The sequence below is a fragment of the Halichondria panicea genome, chromosome 2 (genome assembly GCF_963675165.1).
Source record: "Halichondria panicea chromosome 2, odHalPani1.1, whole genome shotgun sequence".
NCBI lineage: Eukaryota > Metazoa > Porifera > Demospongiae > Suberitida > Halichondriidae > Halichondria > Halichondria panicea.
In genome coordinates this window covers 2,862,427-2,884,616 of record NC_087378.1, presented here as the reverse complement: position 1 = coordinate 2,884,616, position 22,190 = coordinate 2,862,427, and the positions used below count along the sequence as shown (strand labels likewise).

General features: G+C 40.9%; 6 protein-coding genes and 2 non-coding genes across 16 annotated transcripts; 2 read left to right on the top strand and 6 right to left on the bottom strand.

The window, feature by feature from the left end:
• On the top strand, nt 1-4,513 carry LOC135331898 (methionine--tRNA ligase, mitochondrial-like). Of its 3 annotated transcripts, XM_064527180.1 has the most exons (11): nt 1-139; nt 220-410; nt 530-616; nt 679-798; nt 945-1,056; nt 1,119-1,249; nt 3,223-3,432; nt 3,559-3,670; nt 3,760-3,960; nt 4,030-4,103; nt 4,164-4,513. In XM_064527180.1, the coding sequence occupies exons 1-11, from the start codon at nt 46-48 to the stop codon at nt 4,476-4,478; spliced, it is 1,647 nt and encodes a 548-aa protein (XP_064383250.1). In that variant the 5' UTR covers nt 1-45; the 3' UTR covers nt 4,479-4,513. The 3 variants fall into 3 exon arrangements, with proteins under 3 accessions (XP_064383250.1, XP_064383251.1, XP_064383253.1); XM_064527181.1 differs by lacking the exon at nt 3,223-3,432; XM_064527183.1 differs by lacking the exon at nt 1-139 and having other exon boundaries at nt 343-410; nt 541-616.
• Nucleotides 4,514-4,683: 170 nt separating this feature from the next.
• Nucleotides 4,684-5,911, bottom strand: LOC135331964 (splicing factor 3B subunit 6-like). The gene is made up of 5 exons (XM_064527286.1): nt 5,808-5,911; nt 5,548-5,666; nt 5,360-5,498; nt 4,999-5,165; nt 4,684-4,825 (listed from the first exon to the last, which is right to left on the bottom strand). Exons 1-4 carry the CDS (start codon nt 5,838-5,840, stop codon nt 5,079-5,081), a joined length of 378 nt encoding a protein of 125 aa, XP_064383356.1. The 5' UTR covers nt 5,841-5,911; the 3' UTR covers nt 4,684-4,825; nt 4,999-5,078.
• LOC135332544 (small nucleolar RNA SNORD36) lies at nt 4,886-4,962 on the bottom strand. The gene has a single exon (XR_010393394.1). It is a non-coding gene; the product is annotated as a small nucleolar RNA SNORD36 (small nucleolar RNA).
• LOC135332545 (small nucleolar RNA SNORD36) lies at nt 5,233-5,309 on the bottom strand. The gene has a single exon (XR_010393395.1). It is a non-coding gene; the product is annotated as a small nucleolar RNA SNORD36 (small nucleolar RNA).
• On the top strand, nt 5,905-9,080 carry LOC135331958 (uncharacterized). 6 transcript variants are annotated; one of them, XM_064527274.1, is made up of 8 exons: nt 5,905-6,001; nt 6,244-6,285; nt 6,349-6,479; nt 7,458-7,627; nt 7,813-7,872; nt 7,945-8,025; nt 8,545-8,638; nt 8,877-9,080. In XM_064527274.1, the coding sequence occupies exons 2-8, from the start codon at nt 6,252-6,254 to the stop codon at nt 8,955-8,957; spliced, it is 651 nt and encodes a 216-aa protein (XP_064383344.1). In that variant the 5' UTR covers nt 5,905-6,001; nt 6,244-6,251; the 3' UTR covers nt 8,958-9,080. The 6 variants fall into 6 exon arrangements, with proteins under 6 accessions (XP_064383344.1, XP_064383349.1, XP_064383346.1 ...); XM_064527279.1 differs by having other exon boundaries at nt 6,241-6,285; XM_064527276.1 differs by having other exon boundaries at nt 5,912-6,012.
• LOC135331873 (replication factor C subunit 1-like) lies at nt 9,052-17,857 on the bottom strand. 2 transcript variants are annotated; one of them, XM_064527146.1, is made up of 16 exons: nt 17,657-17,855; nt 17,419-17,554; nt 15,879-16,213; nt 15,718-15,792; nt 14,361-14,808; nt 13,974-14,152; nt 13,457-13,691; nt 12,817-13,064; nt 12,218-12,427; nt 11,652-11,984; nt 11,400-11,554; nt 11,185-11,302; nt 10,934-11,076; nt 10,531-10,612; nt 10,044-10,175; nt 9,052-9,505 (listed from the first exon to the last, which is right to left on the bottom strand). In XM_064527146.1, the coding sequence occupies exons 1-16, from the start codon at nt 17,723-17,725 to the stop codon at nt 9,212-9,214; spliced, it is 3,192 nt and encodes a 1,063-aa protein (XP_064383216.1). In that variant the 5' UTR covers nt 17,726-17,855; the 3' UTR covers nt 9,052-9,211. The 2 variants fall into 2 exon arrangements, 1 of the variants encoding a protein (XP_064383216.1); XR_010393066.1 differs by lacking the exons at nt 9,052-9,505; nt 10,044-10,175 and having other exon boundaries at nt 10,934-11,062; nt 17,657-17,857.
• Nucleotides 17,858-17,948: 91 nt separating this feature from the next.
• LOC135331965 (large ribosomal subunit protein P1-like) lies at nt 17,949-18,731 on the bottom strand. The gene is made up of 3 exons (XM_064527287.1): nt 18,543-18,731; nt 18,237-18,489; nt 17,949-18,075 (listed from the first exon to the last, which is right to left on the bottom strand). The coding sequence occupies exons 1-3, from the start codon at nt 18,609-18,611 to the stop codon at nt 18,062-18,064; spliced, it is 336 nt and encodes a 111-aa protein (XP_064383357.1). The 5' UTR covers nt 18,612-18,731; the 3' UTR covers nt 17,949-18,061.
• On the bottom strand, nt 18,542-22,182 carry LOC135331901 (uncharacterized). The gene is made up of 9 exons (XM_064527187.1): nt 22,003-22,182; nt 21,199-21,896; nt 21,036-21,136; nt 20,757-20,853; nt 20,605-20,712; nt 20,435-20,541; nt 20,126-20,319; nt 20,012-20,069; nt 18,542-19,071 (listed from the first exon to the last, which is right to left on the bottom strand). The coding sequence occupies exons 1-9, from the start codon at nt 22,094-22,096 to the stop codon at nt 18,951-18,953; spliced, it is 1,578 nt and encodes a 525-aa protein (XP_064383257.1). The 5' UTR covers nt 22,097-22,182; the 3' UTR covers nt 18,542-18,950.
• Between the last annotated feature and the right edge of the window lie 8 nt (nt 22,183-22,190).

The following is a 22,190-nucleotide window of genomic DNA, read 5'->3' as shown; positions in this document are numbered from 1 at the left end:
GCCTTGTGTGTTTTCCAACTAGAGCCCACCAACCCACGTGGCATAATGGCAAGATGTTTGCAACAGTTGAGGCAGTTTCAGACTTCCTCCATTGATTTCCACTCTTTTATCACCACCCCCATCTTCTATGTAAACGCAGGTAATGACCAATGAGTGAAAAAAGCTTGTGAATTGAAGTGTAACCCGTTTTATGTCATGTTTATCCACTGGACCCTACAGATCCACATATAGGTCACCTGTACACTGCCTTGCTGGCCGATGCTGCTCATCGCTGGCAGCTTGTAAAAGGGGTGGGACCTGCTGTGTTCTCTACGGGGACGGATGAGCATGGACTCAAAGTACAGAAAGCAGCAGCTGTACAAGGTTGCCCACCCAATGAACTCTGTGACAGAATATCACAGAGGTTCAAGGTACGTCATCACATTTCTTACATTTGTAGATCTTAGTAATAGTATTACTAGTTATACTCGTTATACATCGATTCATAGCTGCAGCTGTGATCTGTTTGTCTGCAACACATTCCTACTAGACATTGTTTAGATCTGCCAACATCAGCTTCACTGACTACATAAGAACTACAGAATCAAGACACATAACAAGAGTGGAGGCTTTCTGGGTGTGTTAGCGACAAAGTGTGTATAGTTGTGAAATAATATTTTTTTGCTTACTTTGTATCAGGAGGATCTCCACCGAAAGGGCCATATGTACAAGGGTTCCTATGAGGGATGGTATTCTGTGCCTGATGAAACTTTCCTCTCAAGTAGTCAGATTGTTGACGGTCCTGAACCAGGGTCAAAAGTAAGCTAGACGCGCAGTTCTGTATACATTATTTAGTCACATAGTATCATAACATTGTAAATACACAAAATCTGCGATTTAAACATTGCATAACAGTACCCCTCATCGTTACAAATCGTCAGACTTGCATTGATTATTGTCCCAAGGTCTCCCTTGAGAGTGGACACACTCTGGAGTGGTCGTCAGAGGAGAACTACATGTTTAGACTGACTGACTTTAGAGAGAAACTGTTACAGTGGATTAACACCAAACCATATCGTAAGAGTGATGTACAGATGTAACTTAATGAACTTAATGTTAACATTACGTGTACTGTACAGCTATTGTCCCGGAAGTAGCGCATCATCAAGTCCACCAATATCTATTGGATTTGAGCTCTGATCTGTCTGTCTCGAGACCACGCTCTCGTCTACAGTGGGGCGTGCCAGTTCCGGGAGACAATACCCAGACAGTGAGTATATTCTGTTGCTATTGAAGTGAAGTGAACAGTATTGCTGAATACTATGCTTAGTGCATATCCAGGGTTTCGTACAGGATTTTTAGCTTGGAGGGAATTGTTAATTCCGGCTGGAATATTTTTTGAGGAATGTATCTGAGGAGAGGAGGTGTCACTATTCACTGGGCTGGGCTACTGGACTAACCTTTAACCTTACTTAAATAGGACAGGTTATGCATTTGTCAAGGAGATGAAAGCAGTGGAGTTATAAGACTTAACAAAGTTATGGTATTATAATTAATGCTTGGACAATACCTCTAATATAATCACCAAGTCAGTGATGGTTAGTGAGGATTGTATGGGACTGGAAAATACATCAACTCCTAGACCAGAATATCAAGCGTACATGATTACAAAATAACTCTTCAGGTGACCCATCAATGTTGCTCAATAATTATGCCTCGGTGCGCATGCACAAGCGAGGTATACGGTAGTGTGTGTAGACTGCTACAGCTGCTCAAGGATCAATGAAGTGCAAGTAAGAGTTTCTATAGGCTTCTAGTCATTGGATTTTAATTTGTGGATTTACAAAATAATGCTTCATTCTCGAGTTATGCCTAGTTTTGCTTACTTGGAATGCCATTGCAGCCTTTTCGGAAGAGCACATAGCCAAACTTGTTTACCGAGTGTTGCTACTCTACTTAGTAGTTAACTCTGCACTAGAACGCTAGCTATTGGTAGCTGCAAGAGTGAGAAGAAAGCTGCAAGGCTCTGCTGATGGCAGCCATTAATTTTAGACTTGAACTTAACAACAATCATGGTCGATCATTACCCACTCTTTGAGTTTGCATGCTAAAAAAATGTTCATCATGATTGTGTATAAAATTAGTAGCTTTATGTTATGTAGCTTTGGCATCTCCACCGAGGCATCAGCACCTGTGGTGCTTTCATTCCACCTGCGGTACCATTGCCAACGTACTTTTTTGCACTGTTGTATTATGAGAAAGCCTCCAGCCCATTGAAAATTCAAGCCCAAACATAACTTAAGCTAAATCTTAAATCACTCGTACTGCTTCCATCTTGCATAATCTACCTATATAAATCAGAGGAGGTACGACAGGCGTGGTGCAGCTCAGGCAATTAACAATAATTATCCGCCCACGTCGTATGTTTTTACTGAGAGTAATCAGTGGCTAATTACTTGAGCTGCACCGCGCCTGTCGTACCTCCTCTGTATATAAATGTAAATGAGGTTAAAGATCAGTACAGTAGTCTAGTCCATCCAGTTCAGTAAATAAAATTATAGTGACACCCTACCTATCTGAGGTGCAATTTTGTGTTTTAAACATTAGTTAAAGTTTTTGTAACGAAAGTGTAGACATTTAAGTCATAGAAATCAATTATAGCTTTATTGTAGAACAACACATTGTTACGATTTTTGGGGGTTGCCAGGGTGCCACCCCCCCCCCCCTGTATGAAACTCTAAATTAAGTGATTCTTTAAACTAATACCTCGTAGTTATGTGTTTTTATTGCGTAATGAGTATAGTAGACTCTCGTTACACCCTTAGACAGTGCAGCTTGGCCAGCTTGGCCAGAATAGCGAGGTGGCGGTATTTCAGAAAATAGCCGCGGCTAAAAATCAACCCTACCTCGAATCTAATGACTAATTTGCGGTTCTGTCTCGATGATAATGAATCATTCAATTTTATCTGCCAAACCACACCCAAAACATCATAATTATATCCGGCCATAAAAAATCATATACGGAATAGCCAGTGACTGCATTTCAGGGAGAGTTTTGTGCAGTAAACATCTAGCTAGCAATCCATGTCAAACCAAAATAATGGCCGGTATATCGAGATGGCCGTACTTCAGAGAGCCGGAATAGTGAGAGTCTACTGTATATAATTTTGAGTAACTGGTAAACGCTTCACTGTCAATTTTCAAGTGCATAATATAAATTAATTATGATCTCTACTGCACTAGATATATGTATGGCTGGATGCCCTTGTCAACTACCTTACAGTCTCCAACCATCCCTCTCCTGGTCACACTTGGCCTGCCACTGTTCACATAGTGGGTAAAGACATCCTTCGCTTTCATGCTGTATTTTGGCCCGCTTTCTTGATGGCAGCTGGCCTTGAATTACCTCAAAAAATAGTCACTCACTCACACTGGACCAGGGGCAAGTCCAAGGTGCTATGTTACATCAAAAAGTGTACTGATCATGCTCTTTCTGGTTGAAAAGAGCTTCATGGTTGTATTCATTATGTAAATTGACTTGTATGCATGACATAACTGGTACTGATGATAACATTGCAGATGTCGAAGAGCACTGGAAATGTCGTTGATCCTTTCCTGCAAATAGAGAAGTATGGTGTGGACTCCTTGAGATACTTTCTGCTCAAAGAAGGAACCTTGCAACAAGATGGAGGTAAATTGTGCTGGCCTTGACTTTTTGCAGCCCTAGCCTAGCACGAGACTAAAGAAACTCTACCTTGGTATTGTTTTCTCATTGTGCAGACTATTCAGAGAAGAGAGTAGTGTCTCTATTGAACTCTGACCTTGCGGACACACTGGGTAACCTTGTCCAGAGAGTAACGGCCAAGAAGCTCCACGCAAGTAAAAAGAGCAGTATTTCCCAAGCTCAGTGGAGGGCTGCCTGGTGTTTGGTGTCTGGTGCAGAAGACTTTGTTTTGTTGGAGAGGCTAAGGAAGCTTTCAGGTAAAAATAATGTGTACAGGTTGTATTGTGTTTGCAGCCTCACCATGTACGATCTTATAATTTTTTCAGAGTCTGTTGCTGAGCATTACGAAAACTTTGAGTTTAACAAGGGTATTATGAAAGTGATGAATTGCCTTCATCAAGTGCGTTTATATAATAATTATACATTGTACTGTTACACTACATAACTATACTCTTCACAGACAAATCAATTTCTCGAAAGGCACGAGCCGTGGAAACTAGTGAAAGACCCTACCAAGCAAGAACACTTGCAAACAGTATTAGGCGTTGCTATAGAATCCATTCGACTATGTAGCTGTCTCCTGTATCCTATTATCCCTCAATCAGCAACTGCTGTGCTTCAGAGAATAGGAGTTGTAGGCTCTGCTGTAAACTGGAGTCCTTGTGTCAGTGACATTGAGTGTCGGTTAACCAGCCAGGACAGAATTGAACATTTGTATGTAGCTACTCAGAGTATGGTATTAGGAAATACACCTTTGTTCAAGAAAATTTCATGATTTTTTGCTCTACTATTAATGCTGTTTTTATTCAATGGTTACATGCACAACAACGTCAATGCAGAATTATAATTAGTGATTGAATACTTTACCATAACATAATAATTATGAACATTATTACTATTATTTTGCGCAAAAGCATTCCGTTAATTTCATGAAGGGACAGCAGTTGAACTGCCTTTATACACCAATCCCATATCTAGAATAACAGCCTAGGATTGTTTTATGCTGAGAATGAAAGGGTGCACAGAACAATTATTACGAGGACAAAATTAATTGTTAGTATCAGTTTTTGTCCTCGGTTCATAATCTGTTCTTCTTTGTCTTCATTCTCATTTTTTGAAAACCTGGAAACAGAAGAAGCAACAAGATAATAACACTACAACAGTACTGGCGTACATGTATAATTGGCATCAGATTTAAAAAGCTCGATTCCATATTCAACGTGTGTTTTCAGAGTTGGATTCAGTATCATCATGTGCCAGACAAAGTACGGTTAGATAGGGTACAGTGGTCTCACCTTGTGTATATGGAAAATTAAATTTATCCTGAGATTAAAAAGGAGTGCACATAAAGATAGCGAGAAAAAAAATTGTGGTATTAGTTTTTGTCCAAGTCAATACCATACTTGCTCTTCAAAATTTCAATCTGTTCCTTCTTTAGGTCTTTGTTCATCTTTTTGAAAGCCTGCAAACAACAAAGATAATAACACTACAACAATGAGGGCACTAGGCATTCGTGTAGTGTACATAAATTAGCATCAGATTTAAAAAGCTCGATTCCATATTCAACATCTATTTTCAGAGTTGGATTCAGTATCATCATGTGCCAGACAAAATTAATTAATAATTACGATCAGTACAGGGGTAGTGTGATCTCACCTTGTGTGGTTGATAGTAGAGTACCACAAGGTATCGGTTGCACACATTAAATCCTGACAAATGTTCACAGGCATTTTTGGCATCAAAAATGTCCTCATATATCACATAAGCTGTTCCCTTCGTATTTGAGGCACACCCCCTGAAGATGGGAATGATGTACACACAAAAATTGATAAACTTAAACTTACAATCTGATTTGTCTGATGGCCCCAAATTTGCCAAAAATGTCATACATTTCTTCTGCTGTGATCTCAAAGGGAAGATTTCTCACATAAAGAAATCTGTTCACCTCGGGAGGTAGACGAGCCTGGTGAGAAAAAAAAGTAAGTCAAAGCGATAAAAACGCTAACTTCTTTAGAAAAACAATGAAACAATTGTAAAACATCACTAATCATTATCTAGATAACGGCAAGAAAAAAAGGAAAGGAAAGGTGTACAAAATACTAACGTTTGTTCGTCTTGCTGCTGCTGCCAACGCCATTTTCCACCTCGTGTTTGGTTTGTCAATGACGTAATCAACTTTATGGACGCCAGCATCACATGATCTGTGACCTTTGACCGTTGGTGCACAACAAAAAAGCAAGTACGTGGAATCAGTTGCAGGAGCTTGACTAGCTTGACTGACCCGGCCAACAACACAGTGTACGTGTAAAGTGAGCACACATATCCAACCTACAACTCTACACTTACAGTACAGGTAGATGTCTAAGCCCTACTTTCAACTTCCCGTTACAACTAACTATAGATGCATGCTGCGCCACGCCATGTTGTAACCTAGCACCTGTCCATCATTTATTATGTACATACCTCACATGTGATAGACTAGTTACTGCTTTGTTTAGGCATTCAATATCACAGACAACTTTTTATCTTTGCCATAGCAGCTGTAGGAATGAGTGAGCAAGAAGTCCAGACCATTGATAAGGGTATGTGTGTATGTGTGTGGTGTAATAACGTGTGTAGTAATTCTCATACATATAAATGCTCAGAGGTGACTCCGCCTTCTTCAGTGAAGGACACTCCCCCTGTCGTGCAGTTTGAAGAGAAGGAAGATGAGGTCCAGTTGGAGCCCACTCAAGACGAGATGGAGCGCGAACGTCTCATGACAAAAGCCGAACAGGTGAGCTTCGTCAAAAAGTCTACAATTTATTTCACTCACTTGCTCTACTATTTACATGTGCACAAAATGAGTTAATGACATTGTTATAGTGTCCAGTGTGTACATGTATGTCCTAAGCTTTATTGTTAGTGGAGTTGGTGTGGTAGAGGTGTGGTGGTGTATGATAAACAGTAAAACTACTGTATAATTATGCCTCGGTGCGCATGCACACAGCGGCATACGGTAGTGTGTTTGTGTGTGTGTGTATTCCAGCTGTAACTGCTCAATGTTTGCACTGCAGTGAAAATACAACAACTTTTATAAGGTTCTAGCCATATTTTGATTTGTGGATTTTCAAACTAGAGCTTAGTTATTAAGTTATGGTTAGTTTTGCTTACTTGGATGTCATTAAAGTATCTTTCGTCTCAGTTTAGACTCTTGCGTAGCAAAATCTGTAGCTATTCTACTTAGGTGTTGTCTCTGCAGTAGAGCACAGCTATTTTTAGTTGCCAGAGTGATAAAAGAGCTGCAAAAGTTCCACTACCAACATCTATGATCAGCCATTGCATCAATGCTGCAGCTGCACATGCCCAACTTAGTCTACCGCGTGTTGTTGTTTTGATTTTTGAACTTTAAGCATCAACAATCACGGTCGATCATTTCCTACTCAATTCATCATGCAGCTTCCACCGAGGCATCAGCACCCATGTTGCTTTTATTGTATAGGTAGTGCTAAACTGCTTTAGGTCAGTTTGTGTGTTCATATCTTGCTCTCTAGTTTTGTTGGTATGCAGTATTGTTGGTATGCTTCTTGTACTAGCTTAGGGGACAGCATGTCATGATCACACTCGAATGTCAGACAATAATGGCTTAGGCTAACACCTACCATCACTTTTCTTCAACAAACGTTTGTGGCAGGGTTGTAGCATCATTGGCTTTAAGTATACAGTGTGCATAATTATATATATATATAATAATATTAACTGCCAACCGCTACAGCTACAAGACGAAATAGAGACCCTGCGTGCCCAGTTGTTAGACAAGGAGACGGAGCTAGCCGGGGTGAAGGAGGCTCTAGGCATCACTGCCTTCACTGAGTTCAGGCAGAGCATTTCCAACGGTTTAAAGGTTGTGGGAGACAAGATCAAAGAGGTGCAGGATACAGAGACGTGAGTACGCTAACATGAAAGTATCAATTGCATATTGGTTACACATACACAATTATTTGTAACGTATGTGTATAATCACATCACTGAAAAGGTGATTAGAAGCTGTTTTTGGTGTTTTCAATTTGAGTCTGTGTTCTTGGACTTGACCATTTACTCGTCTACACACATTATAATTGTATTTATAGGTACAAAAAAATCGATGACAAACTGACCAACTGGAAGTCAAAGATGGAAGAATCTGAACGGTAATGCCAGTTATTGATGAGCTTATTCATGTCACAATTAATTTCATTTGCTAAACTCACTACTGCACACAGTTACCAAAAGACTAAGTCCTCCCTGTCTGCTGGTGGCAAGAAGGTTCAGGATTCGTTCAGTGCAGCTGGCACCAAGATCAGGTAAGTACATGGCCATGAAGCATATAATTATGCCTCGGTGTACGCATGCGCATGCACAAGCAAGGTATGTGTGCATGTAGAATGTTACAGCTGCTCAAGGATTAACGAAGTGTGAGTTCTTTAAGTATCTAGTCATGTTTCCTTGGATTTTAATTTATGGATTTGCAACTTGGTTCTCAAGTTATGCCTAGTTTTGCTTACTTGGAATGCCATTGCAGCCTTTTCTGAAGAGTGCGTAGCAAATCTTGTCTATGGAGGTTGCTACTCTACTTAGTAGTTAGCTCTGCACTAGAACGCTAGCTATTGGTAGCTGCAAGGCTCTATAACTATACTGGTGCAGCAGCCATTAATTTTTAAGACTTTCCCTGCATGCAGCAAAATCAAATTATGATAATTTTGATTATCATGTATGTATTAGCAATAGCTAGTACTTTATGTTATGTAGGTTTGACACATCATCAGCACGTTGTTTAATTATAGTGCAAGAATCGTAATCCTGATGTTATAATGTACCCACAGAGAGAATGAAACTCTCAAGAGTGTGGGATCCAAAACATCTGATGCTTTCTCAAGAGCAGGTACCAGGATCAAGGAGTCAGCTAGCTCCCTGAAGGTCAGTATAATTATTATACACACATGTATAAATACAAATGTAAAAGAATACTCGAGGCAATTGCTATTATTTTGGGAGGGAGGGAGGGAGGGAGGGAGAGAGAGGAAGTGAGTTGTGGGAACTGTCCTGTATACGTACATATTATAATTGGGAGGTTTCACTGCTAATGTTTTCCTCTAGTTGTAGTTTATGCTCATCGTACATTATGTGCTTTTCTTTTATGTTTCTCACTTTACAGGAGAGAGTATGGACGTCTTCTGATCAGGAAGCCACACCCACAGACAAGGAGGCAGTGGTACCTGACGAGCCTACTAGCTGATTTCCAACAAGAGAATGAGCGTAACTACCATTTTTAGAGTTTTATTGCTGTACACACTTTTATTGATTGTCTTTTAATTGTGTTGTCTTTGACGTATACATGTAATAATTATTAAGTGTGATGCATTGCGTGAGAATGATGGTTTAGAATAATGAAAATGCTACAGCCATACAAGCGTGTAAGTAAGTGAGTGTTGTTATGAGCAAATCAACAATGCAAAAAGAATATCATTTATTATAAGCGCGATCAAATCACTATAGTTTTGGTTTCTTAGCCTTAGGTTTCTTTGTTCCTCCTTTGGAAGGTTCCCTTTTCTTAGATGACCCTCCTTTCTTGGGGTTGTCAGTTTTCTTAATGGGTTCCTTCTTGACCTTGATCATGGGATTACCATCGATTGCCTCATCCTCGTCCTCAGAGACAGCTGCATTATCTTCGTCTCCTAAGAGATCAGAGTCCACCGTCGTCTTTCTTTTGGGTTTTAATGTTTCCACAACGTAGTGAGACATATGCTTCTCCTTATTGTAAGTCCGAGTGAACTGGGACTTGACCTGCATGTGACAGTGCACGCTTAAGGCACAAAAGGCGTAAGTAAAAATTTTAATCCTTAAAGCAGGAGGATCCACTCTGGTACAATAATTATCATACAAAAAATAATTTGCTAATGTGAAAAATTGCTATTGGCCGGGGAAGCACCAAAGAGTGTGTGGAAACAAGCACACGGAATAGAGCCATACGTCAATCCGCTATGTCATAACTTTTGCTGTATACCTCCATAAGAGTAAGTGACACTACAGTAACAGTAAACCCCCTTCCCCATATTGGCCTGGGGGGAGAGAGAGTCCATTCATGACTACACACCAAAAGCTCAGACTTCAATTATAAATAGTAAAGAACCCCTCAGCAATCATCAACTTTACATAACATAACCCTACAAATTAATTTGCAGAAATAATTGCTGACATGTACTACTGTATGTAGGTTATCCCTGCCATAGCATACATGTGGGTGTAAAGGTAATCGAACCCCCTCAGCCTCTTTCCCCGATAATGTGGAGGGGGGTCTAAGTCGAAATTACATAAAACTAACGTTTGAGGGTATTTGTGACACTCTGTCTGGGCGACCAGTGAAGTGAGCCAGCTCTTGCATGGCATCCCAGTCCTCCTTTGTCAAGTCATACGTTGCCATGGTGGAGATCACCTCAGGCACACCTCCACCCCCCTGGAGCATGGCATGTGTGTGTTGAGACAACAAAATGCAACATTGCTTTTATATAAGAAAATCCGCTATGAACACATGCACAGGAAGCCATGGAAATGATCAATAACATGAAGTGCCAATCTTAGAGATACTTCTCTCACAAAGTCATATGGTGCATAGGTACTTGTAGGAACATATTTTAGTCGATACTTCTGTTATAGCAGGTAAATTGGGCCCCAAATTAATTTTGGCGATTTGGGTGCATGAGGGTCACCACATTTAAAATCGACAATCATTCTTCCAAGATGCATGACATGCAGCATGATCGTCAAATTAAAAATTAAAATCGCTAAATCTAATGTGCTTTATGCGATACCTTGTCGAGTAAAGGTCGTATCAGCTTGGTTGACAGGAATGGCAGATAGTACAGCCCAAATTCAGTCTTGTTGCAGGATGTCCTACACAAAAATAGAACCATGATGGTAACATCTCGTCTAATAATCTAGCATGTGACTTATCAGTACTGTAACAGTGGAAGAGGCAGGCCAATAACTGAATCAAATAGATAAACCACGCCTTGATCCATCCACTTACTTGATAAACAGCATGCAGTGCCACATGGTTGTCTGCGCATGCGCAAAAGATAAGCAGGCTTGTCTCCATAGTAACAGCTGCAATGCGCATGCGCATTTAAGGGACACATCCATTTTCTAAAAGAAAATTGCCAAGCCCGATAATCGAGGTTCCAGAATATCGAGGTTTTACTTCACTGGCATTACCTTAAGTGGGTGTGTCTGCTCAGCTCCTGAAGCATACGGTCGCACTTAGTCTTCTTTGAGTTCTGTCCCAGCCATCGTGGGAACTCTGGCTTACCCAGGAACCCCTTCATCTCTTCCCCAGGAATCACACTGGACAAGAAGGCCTGCATTCGAAAAATGTAAACACCTACAATTCACCTCAGTAATAAGAGGTGTCAAACTCAATATACAGTGCAAGCCAATAGCTATGTCAACAAAATTCTAAACCATACTTGTGTGGGAAGAAGGTTCCACTGGTTCGTTCTTCTGATCTGCTTCTCCACTAGGTCTCCATTGCATAGGGAGTCGGCTGCACGGGACATGCATTTAAGCATGGCTCTGGGGTCACCTCTGGGAGGACGTGGCCACTGTTAGTCATTTTCCCATTGTTAATCATTACATACTATTAGCTACACTGCAGGTAACAAGATCCACTGGCTGCACACACCTGGCTGAAGCTGGCTTGGCCGACAGGTAGTTCTCTTGCACAAACAGGGAAGCAATGGAGTAGTCGTGGAAGAACAGGTCAGATTTATCTGATAGAGAGAGCTCCCTGTCCCCGTTCCTAGGATCAAACACCAGTCTGACAACGTCAAACGGACTCTGTGCATGGTATTTATACCATTTTAGCAAATAGAATGCATATACCCGGTACGTACATGCAGCTGCAGCATACTACTTTATTTGATAGGGGACTCACCTTCTTCGCGTGTTTCTGAGTGTTCCTTGCACTCTCTTTAGCAGTTTCTGCACTCAGCGTCTTGTCTCCGGACCCCCAAAGACACAGATTATGCAACACCTGTCGTACATCTTGCCCTGAGGCCACAATCATCTCCATTAGTGACGAAGGCTCAATCTTGATTCCTTCTTTGAAGCAGACACTCATCATGGCTCCCTTGATGGTTTCAGCACGGGGTTTCTGGAAGCGAAGGTCATAGCAGTGATTGGCCAAAGAGCGGACTTTTGTGCTCTGACGGTCATTGCAGATACAGATGATAGGAACTTGTGAGGTCTTTATCATCGAGATCAGCTCCTAAGTAGGAGGGATCACAGTCAACCTATCACTATACACACAACGTCCCTCTACAAATTATACGTAGGGTGGTGTTCGTGATTAGTGATCACGGAGGGAAACTGAACATGATTACACTTAAAACTTAGGGGGGTGCTTGATTGAGCACCCTGGATACGCTACTGATCAGTATAACAGAAAACACAGCTAGCACTATAGACAAGACTGTTTGGCCCCAGCAGCGTTCTACGCACTTGCATGCCTCCCCTATCTTCGTTTCCTGCCATGCCATCTACTTCGTCCATGATGAGCACATGCTTGTGGCCACTTTTGTCCCCGCCCCTTGTCCCATCCATGAAAGAGTAGATGGACAAACTGGTCAGTTGAGCAGCTACCTCTCCTTTAAGAGTGGCCTTGTTACGCTTGGCACTGGCGTTCATTTCAATGTAAGAGAATCCATTCTCCTGTTTGGAAGAGGGTGGATAACAGGGCAGTTAAAAAACAAGTACTGTATTATTGGAATATTTTGCGGGTGAAAAACCTTTTGCAAATGAGCCAAATCAGCAGAAAATTTGACCATTTGCAATCCACTATAATTACGTTCTGGCAAGGATCGTGTGTCATTACCAGTATAGGTTTAGCAATTTTATTTTGGCAAAATGATCAACGCTCGCAAAGTCCGCATATGTTTGATGCTCACAAATATAATTCTAGTAATAGTAATACATTACTACAAACAATGTGGGCATATACGTCAAAGGCGGACATGAAAAGAAATACAAAAAAGCAGTTCAAAAACCACCAGACAGGGCTGACACGAACTGTAACTACAGGGATTAACTCATGAACATACCTCGCACACTAGAGTGGCAGTAGTGGTCTTCCCAATACCAGGTGGACCAGACAATAAAGCTGCCTTGTATGAGGAACCGTTGTCATTGAAACGATTCACAGGACGTTTAGTCTCGCCCCCTTTGAGGTGATTGTTATCCCAGTTGCTGAGCCACCTGGACAGTTTCTTGGCATTGCTCTTCTCTCCTGATTGCCCTATAACGGTCTTGGTTGTCTTTGGCCGATACTTGTCTACCCATAGCAAGGTCTCTGGTGTGTAAAAACATACAAATAAAGGTACCTACAAGAACTTATACTGTGACTTCACAAGTGGTTTTGCTCAACACTTTGTACGTATATATAATGTATAATTCCAATATACACTTGTATCATAATCACCGAATAGCGCGAAATTTTAGAGGCACTTATATTTCGTGGAATAGCCTCTAAAAGCATTTCGCTGCACAGTGTTCATGGGATGACTGTTTACCGGAAGCCACGCCTTTAATCTTTGCACGCTATAGCAGATAATTCTACAATTATTGTGAACTTAATTTTTCGTGCAGGATTGCTATCCCACAAAATCAGCGAAAATGTCGTGCTATACGGTATTAGAGTTGAGTTTATATAATTATACACATACACACGTAAGATAATCCTACCTGGTTCTTTCTTTATCTTAGAGGTGTTAGGTGTGCCCACCCTAGGCACAGCTACAATTGGAGGATGCTTTATCATAGGAGGTGGTTTTGATTTCTTTGAAAGACTGGTCGACTTCTGTTTAGCAGCAGGCCACTTCTGGACTTGGGGAGCAGCTGTTTTCGAACTGCCAGGTCTGGTCTTGATAAGCTCAAACAGACCATTTTCGTCTACCTGCTTGGTGCCGTGTTTCTCAGCCTAGAAAAAGGGACCATGTGTATCGGTACACGAAAATTACCATACAAAATCAAAAGTGACGAATAAATTATATCAAAACCAAGTTAAAAGTTTCAACACAGTGCAGTGTAGAAAAGCACTCTGTTGAAACACAATTGGTTCTCTCTCTATCTCACTACAACTAACAGTCGTGGAGAGAACAGGCACAATGGGCCAATTAAGGCACCACTTCTATAAACGCTTAATTAAATGCATTTACTGTTTTTTTGCTGGTTACTACCATTATCATTAAACACTCCTTACCTTGGCTAACTTGCTCAGTCCAGCCTCCTCTCCTAAGACCACAAAGCTGGTCTTGCCACTTATGGACGTGGTCACCTTCCCCCCGTACCTCTTAATCAGATCAGCGGCCTGCTCCCTCTCAAGAGATTCCAGGACGCCTGTGATGACAAATGTCAGCCCCTCAAGACAACCATCTGCGCCTGAAATTGAGGTGGTAAAGAAAGGGGGGAGATCAGGGAAGAAAGAGGAGAAGATACAGTTAATTCAATGTGTAACGGTCAATGGTCTAAACATGCAAACCTCTATGTGTGCTATTGAAACAGCTAGAACACTAAATACACTACCGTGCTAATGATGTAAATACAATAGAAAATTGAAACAGCTAGAATGTCTACAATTATTACTCACCCTCGGGAATAGGTTTAGAGCCGAGTGCTTTGGGACCTCCTCTATTCAGATACTGTTTGTAGCTGTCAGAGCGAGTGGGTTTGGGAGTCTCACCAGCGGCAGGGCTAACTGACTTCGCAATAACGGACGAATCAGGTGTGGCTGTGCTACGACTAGAAGAAGGTGTTCTTGATACAGATGGCTTTACCAGAGCTTTTGGTGTACTGTATGGCTTTGCTGGTGATTTCGTTACAATAGCTTTTACAGGAGTAACTTGTTTAGTCGTTGATGATGTGATGTCATCATCTTCGTCTTCATAAAGGATTTGTTTCTTTGCAAATCTTTTCTTTTTTGGAATGATTTTGGCAGGAGTTTTGGTGGGTGTGGACTGAGGTGTTTTCGATGGTGAGCGACTGGTGGGAAGTTTCTCCATCATCAGCTTTAGTTTTTTAACAGGTGGACATTTCGACTGTGTGTGTGTGTGTGTGTGTGTGTGTGTGTGTGTGTGAAAATGGTATATACAGAAGTATAGGGGGTGGGATCGGGCTTTCCGACACATAATTACTGACTCAGCCTAAAACTTAGAAACAGCTCAAAGTTATAAATGCAATCCGATCTGTATCTAGGTTATTTTGCATATAGTCTATCACAGTGTGTCTACATTATTTTGGGAAGCTCTTCAGTAATAGTTAAGGGACTATAGAAAAAAAAGGAAACAAAAGAACAGCACAAAACCATACTGTAGAAAAAAGCAATCAGATGCCCGACCTTGAGAGTCGAGAATGATGGGTTAAAGAGTCTTTAACGGTGCACCAACCCTCCCCATTCATCTGTTGCATTCAGAACGACTAGTATACTCAATAATTATTGTTAGCTACTCACTTGGGGCCATGCTGATTGTAAGCTATATTCACATTTGAGGTAATGCTGACATAAAGTATAGAACTTATCTTAGACTTGATATTGGCTGCTGTAATACTTCAACTTAGCTTGTGCATGGCTTGTGTCAACTAAATCTGACCTTGAGGGAGGCTTAATTTATAAGGTACAGGCCTGTATTGTCTGGGCCAGGTTTTGTGGTGGTAGTATCTGATAATGGGGATGGGTCTATGTGGTTCTTCTATAGGTGAAGCACAAAACAATCATTAACCTCTAATTTTGGTTCTTAGAATTAGCACAAGGCATTAGTCAAAATAAATAGATAGTAGTGTGTGTGTGTGTGTGTGTGTGTGTGTGTGTGTGTGTGTGTGTGTGTGTGTGTGTGTTTACATAATTATGTATAGTCAATCTGGCAGCTGTATGTACGAGAGTAATACACACATTGTGCATATTACAATTCAGAGACCATGCAATAACTTAATGTTTCCTGTCCACCTACCTCAGTTACTGACACTTTCTTGTCTAAATTGGCTAGGGTCTCACTGAATTCTTTGCTTTCATGGATTTTATCCTCCTGAAATAAGTACAAATAAGATACATGTCAACTTTCTAGACTAAGAATGTGGTATCTGCAAAAGAAATTACGGTACACGAACTAACTTTATTTGTTTTCCTTGTGTCTTCTTGCAGTGCCTTTTCTATCTCTTTGTCGATCTCTGTGACATCCATGGGTGATTCTGGGATTTCATACAAGTCAGAGTCAGGACTGCTGCGTTTGCTACTCTTGTCAACGTCTGGCAGCTTCTTTTCTATCACTGGTTTCTTCACCTTAGTTCTTTTAATGGGATCTGAGCCGAAAAAGTTTGCAGCTGACTGAACTTTTGACACAACTTTTTTTCCGGACAAGGGAGTGGTCATTGATTTTTTCTTGCGAGGGGATGTTCTGTTCGGAGTTGTCTTTTTTTTTATCTTCTTGTTTCCCTCGTCTTCTAAATCTGCAGGGAGAGAAATGACACACAGCTAGGTTACAGCAAGCACATAGATTAAAAATAACAGGGTAGCCTCTTACGCAGGTCTCTGGAGAAAAGGAGGCCTGGCTACTGAGCGGTAAGTGACTATTCGTTCATGCGCAATACTAAAATAGCGTCCTTAACATAATTATCGAAAGACAACTCCTCAGAAACTATCTTGTTGCCAAATGGGATCAACATGTCAGAGATCACTCCTGGTGAATTTGAAACTCTGCTATTTTGAGTTATTTTGAGTCTTGTTTTTAGCGCATCATAAGTTCATCTTTTGAGGAGTTCAGGGGGTGCTTCCCTAGTGATGGGAAGAGTGCAACTGACAATTTGTCTGCTTTGATCTAGACTTGCAGCTATAATAATCTGCCACGTGGCATAACTAGCCCACCCACTTGCTGGGCTTCAATTGATGCTGCCTCAAAGTGGCACTGCGCCACTCTACCACTCTTTAGGGAGAACACTGCTAATCAACCCAGAGAAGATTGGACACACATCATAATGGTGTCTCAGTCTATATGTAGATCGTGTGAACTATAAATTTCCTGGCAAATTACTTACAGTGGATACTATAATAACCCTAATAGAAGCGCCGAGTCCAAAACTAATTTCTCCAATTGAGCACCAGGAAATTCTGGTTACTTTTTACTACCGCTCAAAAATAATTATACGCAGCCTTAAATCGAGGCTATATAATTATACATACAAAATTAATCATCCCTTATAAATATATAGCCTCGTGGAACGGCTACTATTATTCTACGTTCTAACGCTACGCGCCAAACTAGTTTTTTGTTGTTCTATTGTGCACCACTGAAAATACATTTTTGGGCATGTAAAAAACTTCAAAACTTCAAGGGAAATTAGTTTCATTTATGTAGGCAGGGAGGGTGTGGGTGTAGGATATTATGACATCATAATTATTTCAGGCTTCAGAACAACTTGAATACATGATATCTTGGAAACACGTGGCATTTTATGTTACAGCGTATGCGCAGAAGCACATATCCTCAAATAAGGGAAGTTGCGAATTATAATTATGCAGGGCTGAAACTAACTATTCACTTGGAATGGCCTAAAAGACGGTACTTAGACACAACCTGTTGCTTTTTGAGGATAACGACAAATTGTTCCTCCTCCTGATTCTTATATAGATGCATGTACACCAGTGCATGTATCACCTGACTCATCTGTAAAACGTTGTCGGGTTCTTTTGCGTGACTTGCTGACTGACTTGGTGCTTTTCTTGGCTTTTGAAGATGGTCGCTTTGCTGAATCTTTGAAGTCGTCATCATCATCGCTGATTAATACTGCCACCTATAAAGAATGGCTATCATTTATAATAAGTATACCTCCTGCTGCATGTCTATACCTGTCATGCAGTGTAAGACTAGAGTGTAGAACTAGCTAGATGCAAACCTTTACAGAATTTCTCAGCTTCTGATCACTTTTAATAGGCCGAAAATGCTGTCTGATGTCCATGGCCATTGTTGCAGCTTACCTCAGCTCAGATCATGTACTACTACTACTCTATGTACCGTTTTCACATCCACTGCACCATCCCAGGTAAGTAATACATTGATAGATATATATCTAAGTGAACTTTACTGGAGCCTTTTTAGTAGAGGTGTGTCCAACCACCCCACTATTAATTTTCATTTTCCTATTAAGCGACGATTACCCCCTATAGACCTACATATAAAAACAGACATGACTATATTAATTTTTATACTTTACCATCATGAGCACAAAAAGAAAGGACACATTTGATATCCATAATAAAAATTACTACGGATTAATGAGTCATTTACAGGCGCACAGACCTCAGTCAAACAGACCTGCAGAAAAAACACAGCAGCAGTCAATTTAATACGTATGTCAGTCAAGCTTTTTTTTATAAAATCACAGTGCACACTCAAAAATCATAAAATACAGTATTAGGAGAACCCCACAACAAGCCTTTCAAATTCAGAAAGATTTTCACTACACAAACTCTTACCGAATCCCATGTCGTCATCCGACTCGTCTTCACTTTCTGGTTTCTTTTCCTCTTTTTTCTCCTCTACCTTCTCTCCTCCTTTGTCACCCCCAGCAGCCATTCCAGCAGCTGGAGCAGCAGCGGCAGCACCAGAGCCCACATTCATGATCAGGGCACCAACGTCTTTGCCCTCAAGGGCCTTAGAGAAGAGGGATGGCCAAATGGGCTCCACATCCAATCCAGCTGCCTTGATCAAGGTGGTCATCTTTTCGGCCTGTGAAAAAGTACTCATGGTGGATTACAATTTTAGAGAAAGAATTAACTTACAGTGATGTTGATATCAGCATCTTGGAGGATAAGGGCACTGTACACACAGGCTAATTCAGACTCAGACATATTGAAATACTGGTAGATATAAATTGTGAGCAGTGTAAGTCGCCTTCAAGGCCTTAGCAGAGTTGAACAAACACTAATTCACAAAAAAAACGTAACACGTGTTGTAAAAGGTCGATTCTCTGCGCATGCGCGGCCATATGCAATTAATCCACGAGATATTGCTTACAGTTTCCATATCAAAGATAATTATAAGCAGGAGTGCATGAATTCCTGTGTAAGATATCATTTTCTTTGTGTGAGCAAATAGTAATTATAAATGGTGTAGCATTACAGCGTACAGTATTAAACATACGAAGGGCATGAAGTGGAACAATGTTTTGATTAGTATTTGTTAATACGCTATAAGTCAGGATCAAAGTCTTGCATAAGAAGGTGCTCTTCAATTTCTTCAATAAAAGCTTCCATCTCTAACTCAATATCAGGATCTAGTCCATCATCTCCATCAGGATAATCGTAGTCACTGTATGAACACAGGAAAGATAGTTGTGAGACATAATGGGAAACTATAACTAGAACACTATTAAAGTGATAACCCTCGGCTGGTGACATGATAATAAAGAAACCAGAGGAGTGATATAAAATTATGTACAATAAATGCATGTATGACTGAGTTGGACAGCACAGCAAACTAACAGGAACTAAACTAGGTCTAGAACCTCTGCTGAAACTTTTGAGAACGGAGTTTTTAGTAGTGTATGAGACATTCATTGGATCACAGCAAAGTCATGAAATAAATAAAGCCTGGAGCCTTTGAAATATGGCTCCTGTGGTATGTTCTGGGGCTAGGATCAGAGAAGCTTTCTAGCTTTCTACTTTAGTGACCCTGTTCCATTGTTCCTGGTATGGGATCACTTCAGCTAGTAAATTTTAATACCTCAAATAAAGGCCGGGTGTATAGCTAGCCAAGGTGTAAGTTCAAGCTTCTTAGCTTTTATTGGACAACGAAGCTTTAACATCAAAATCTGTAAAACTAATAACTTGTTGTGTAAAGGCTGTATAAGCAGACTCATGTGTCAGGGTGTCATACAGGATTTTGAAGTAGAGGAGGGAATAAGAAGTAACCAGAAAAATTTTGCTAAAAAAAGGTCAACTGTTATTTCAATACCCAGCTATGGACACTCAGTCATACAACTAGTACTTGAATACAAATTTTAAGGGGGGGGGATATCCCCCTTCCCCCTGTATAACACCCTGTGTGTCATAACAAACCAGACGACTACTATACCCGCTGGTCGCGGTACGGCCTCGGGTTTTACAAGGTTCAATCAGCATATTCCCTTCGAAATTATACCACTTGTGTATACACGAATTTGCTATTCAGAATACCTATAGCATTTGGTTTTGTCAGTAACTGCCAGCATGCCACTTTCAAAGCAGCTGCAGTGTCAATAGAAACTTACACTGACACTCCTTCGAATGGCTCTGAGTCGTACTCTGTCTCAAAGTCCGTCCACTCCTCTGCAAAAAGGAAGACAATTAGCACACAATAACATTCTTGAGACACGATTACTCACCAACATTTGTAACCGGTTGTTGCAACTGGAAAATTGATGGAATAAACGGAGTAGCATCGGCATTGAGCCTTCCTTTGTCCTCTTTTGTAGGGACCAGTTGCAGTGAAGGTGAAGTGAGTTTAGACATATCCCCATTGTAAGCCCACTTTCGAGCACGCTGTTCTATCACACGAGCTAGCAGTTCAGTACAAGATCTGCAAGGATAACCATCATAGTGAAAACAAGGATGAATAACAAAAAGGATAACACATGAATCGACAAAAAAATAATCGAGAACACAACAATAAGTTAAATGAGTGTTACTTTGACCTGCTTAGGGATGGTTCTGTGATAAGGTCTTTTAAGAGATCGATAACTTTGTCCATTCTCTTTTCATCATTAACAGCATCGCATTTCTCTAATAGTACTCCAGTTAGCTGCAAATACACCGAAACGTGAACGGAAGAAAAAAACACACATAACTATCGATAAATTCTTACCTTCAAGATGTTACACGCTCCAATTATTGTGTCGTTGGATTTCAGGGCCAACAATTTGTTCACCAAATCAAATATACTTCCAGCAACGATCTCAACAGGTTGTTCTCTCTATCAAATCAGTAATCATAAGCAATATAATACAAATCACTTACAAGCTTAATTCGACTGAAAAGCTCAGCAACAAACAGGGAAAAGTTGATAATGCGATACTGATCTTCATCTGATTCTTTGCTGTACCAAGCCTTCACCCTAAACAAAAGAAGGAAGAACGAACACTTAGACATACGCACACGGGTGTTTTCTTCCTAACCACCACAATTACGAAGCCCTCCTCTTAACTTCCCCCTCCCATTCACATGCCGCAATATGTCCTAGGGAAAGTCCCCCTCTCCACTTTTAGAGATTAACAGTAATGTACCCGCACCAGTTACCTTCCTAACAGGCACTTGCGAAAATCACTGCTGTTGTCGTCATCCCAAATCACCTCACACATTTTACAAGAAGTGCAACGAAAGTATGGTTCTACAACTCCCTGCAACCAATTACACAGTTATGGATCACTGGACACAGTAAAAATTATACATAAACACTTACCCACTGAATGAGCATTTCCGCCAAATTCTCAAAAACAGCCATAGAAGGAGTGAAAGTACTGAGTGTGGTTAGAATCTTGACCTTGAATCTATCGAAAGAGCCAACATACAAAGTTCCTTTCACAAGCATTTCAGCTGCAGCTTTCATTATAGGCTGTTTTGCAAGATCTCTAACTTCCTTAACAGCCACGAAACCACTAAGTATATCGTCTGCACCAAGCATTTCTCCTAGAGGCTGCTCAATAGGAATTGGGTCAAGGCCGTTCGCAAAGTTTGCTTGCGTTGAAAAACCAGGAACAAATTCCGGGGCACCAGCATTTAGTCCAGGCATGTGAAAAGGGAATTGCATTTTGGTCCTGACCGGCAGCTGAGGTACATTGGTGCCAGTTTGGGAAGAAAAGGGATCACTTGATGGACCATTTGAGAGCGGACAGGGAGCCTTGGTGTCAAATTGAAACGATAATGGAGAAAATTCTGGAGAGCGAGGATTGAACTTTGAAGTGCCGCCAACTGTCACTCCCCGTTGCAATGCATCTTTAAGGTCTTTGACCAAGGGTGGGTTCTTATCTTCACCAATAGTTGTAAGGGAGCTTGGGTTGTCATGGAAATGTACGACTGTGGGAAGAGGTTGTTCTGATGCAGTGTCGGCAAATTGTTCCGATGTCTGGTCTAGGGTTTGAGGTTCGGAAACACTCATTGCTGAAGAAAACATTTATTGTGTATTATAATGGAGAAATAATATTCAAGTTTCCTATAATTAGAGTCCTTATATCCATGCTGACAAAATGACTAATTACACAATTACCTGCCAGCATTGCAACCGTCTCTTCATTGGGAGGTTTTGGAGGTGTACTAGCTCTGCCTCTGCCCCTACCCCTGCCTCTAGGTTTATCAGCCATTATTCACCCTTTGGAAAAGATTTCTCAACTTTTTCTGTTTTCAGCAATCGATCACTCCTTAGTACAAATCACGTGATGTAGACTGTCTAGATAA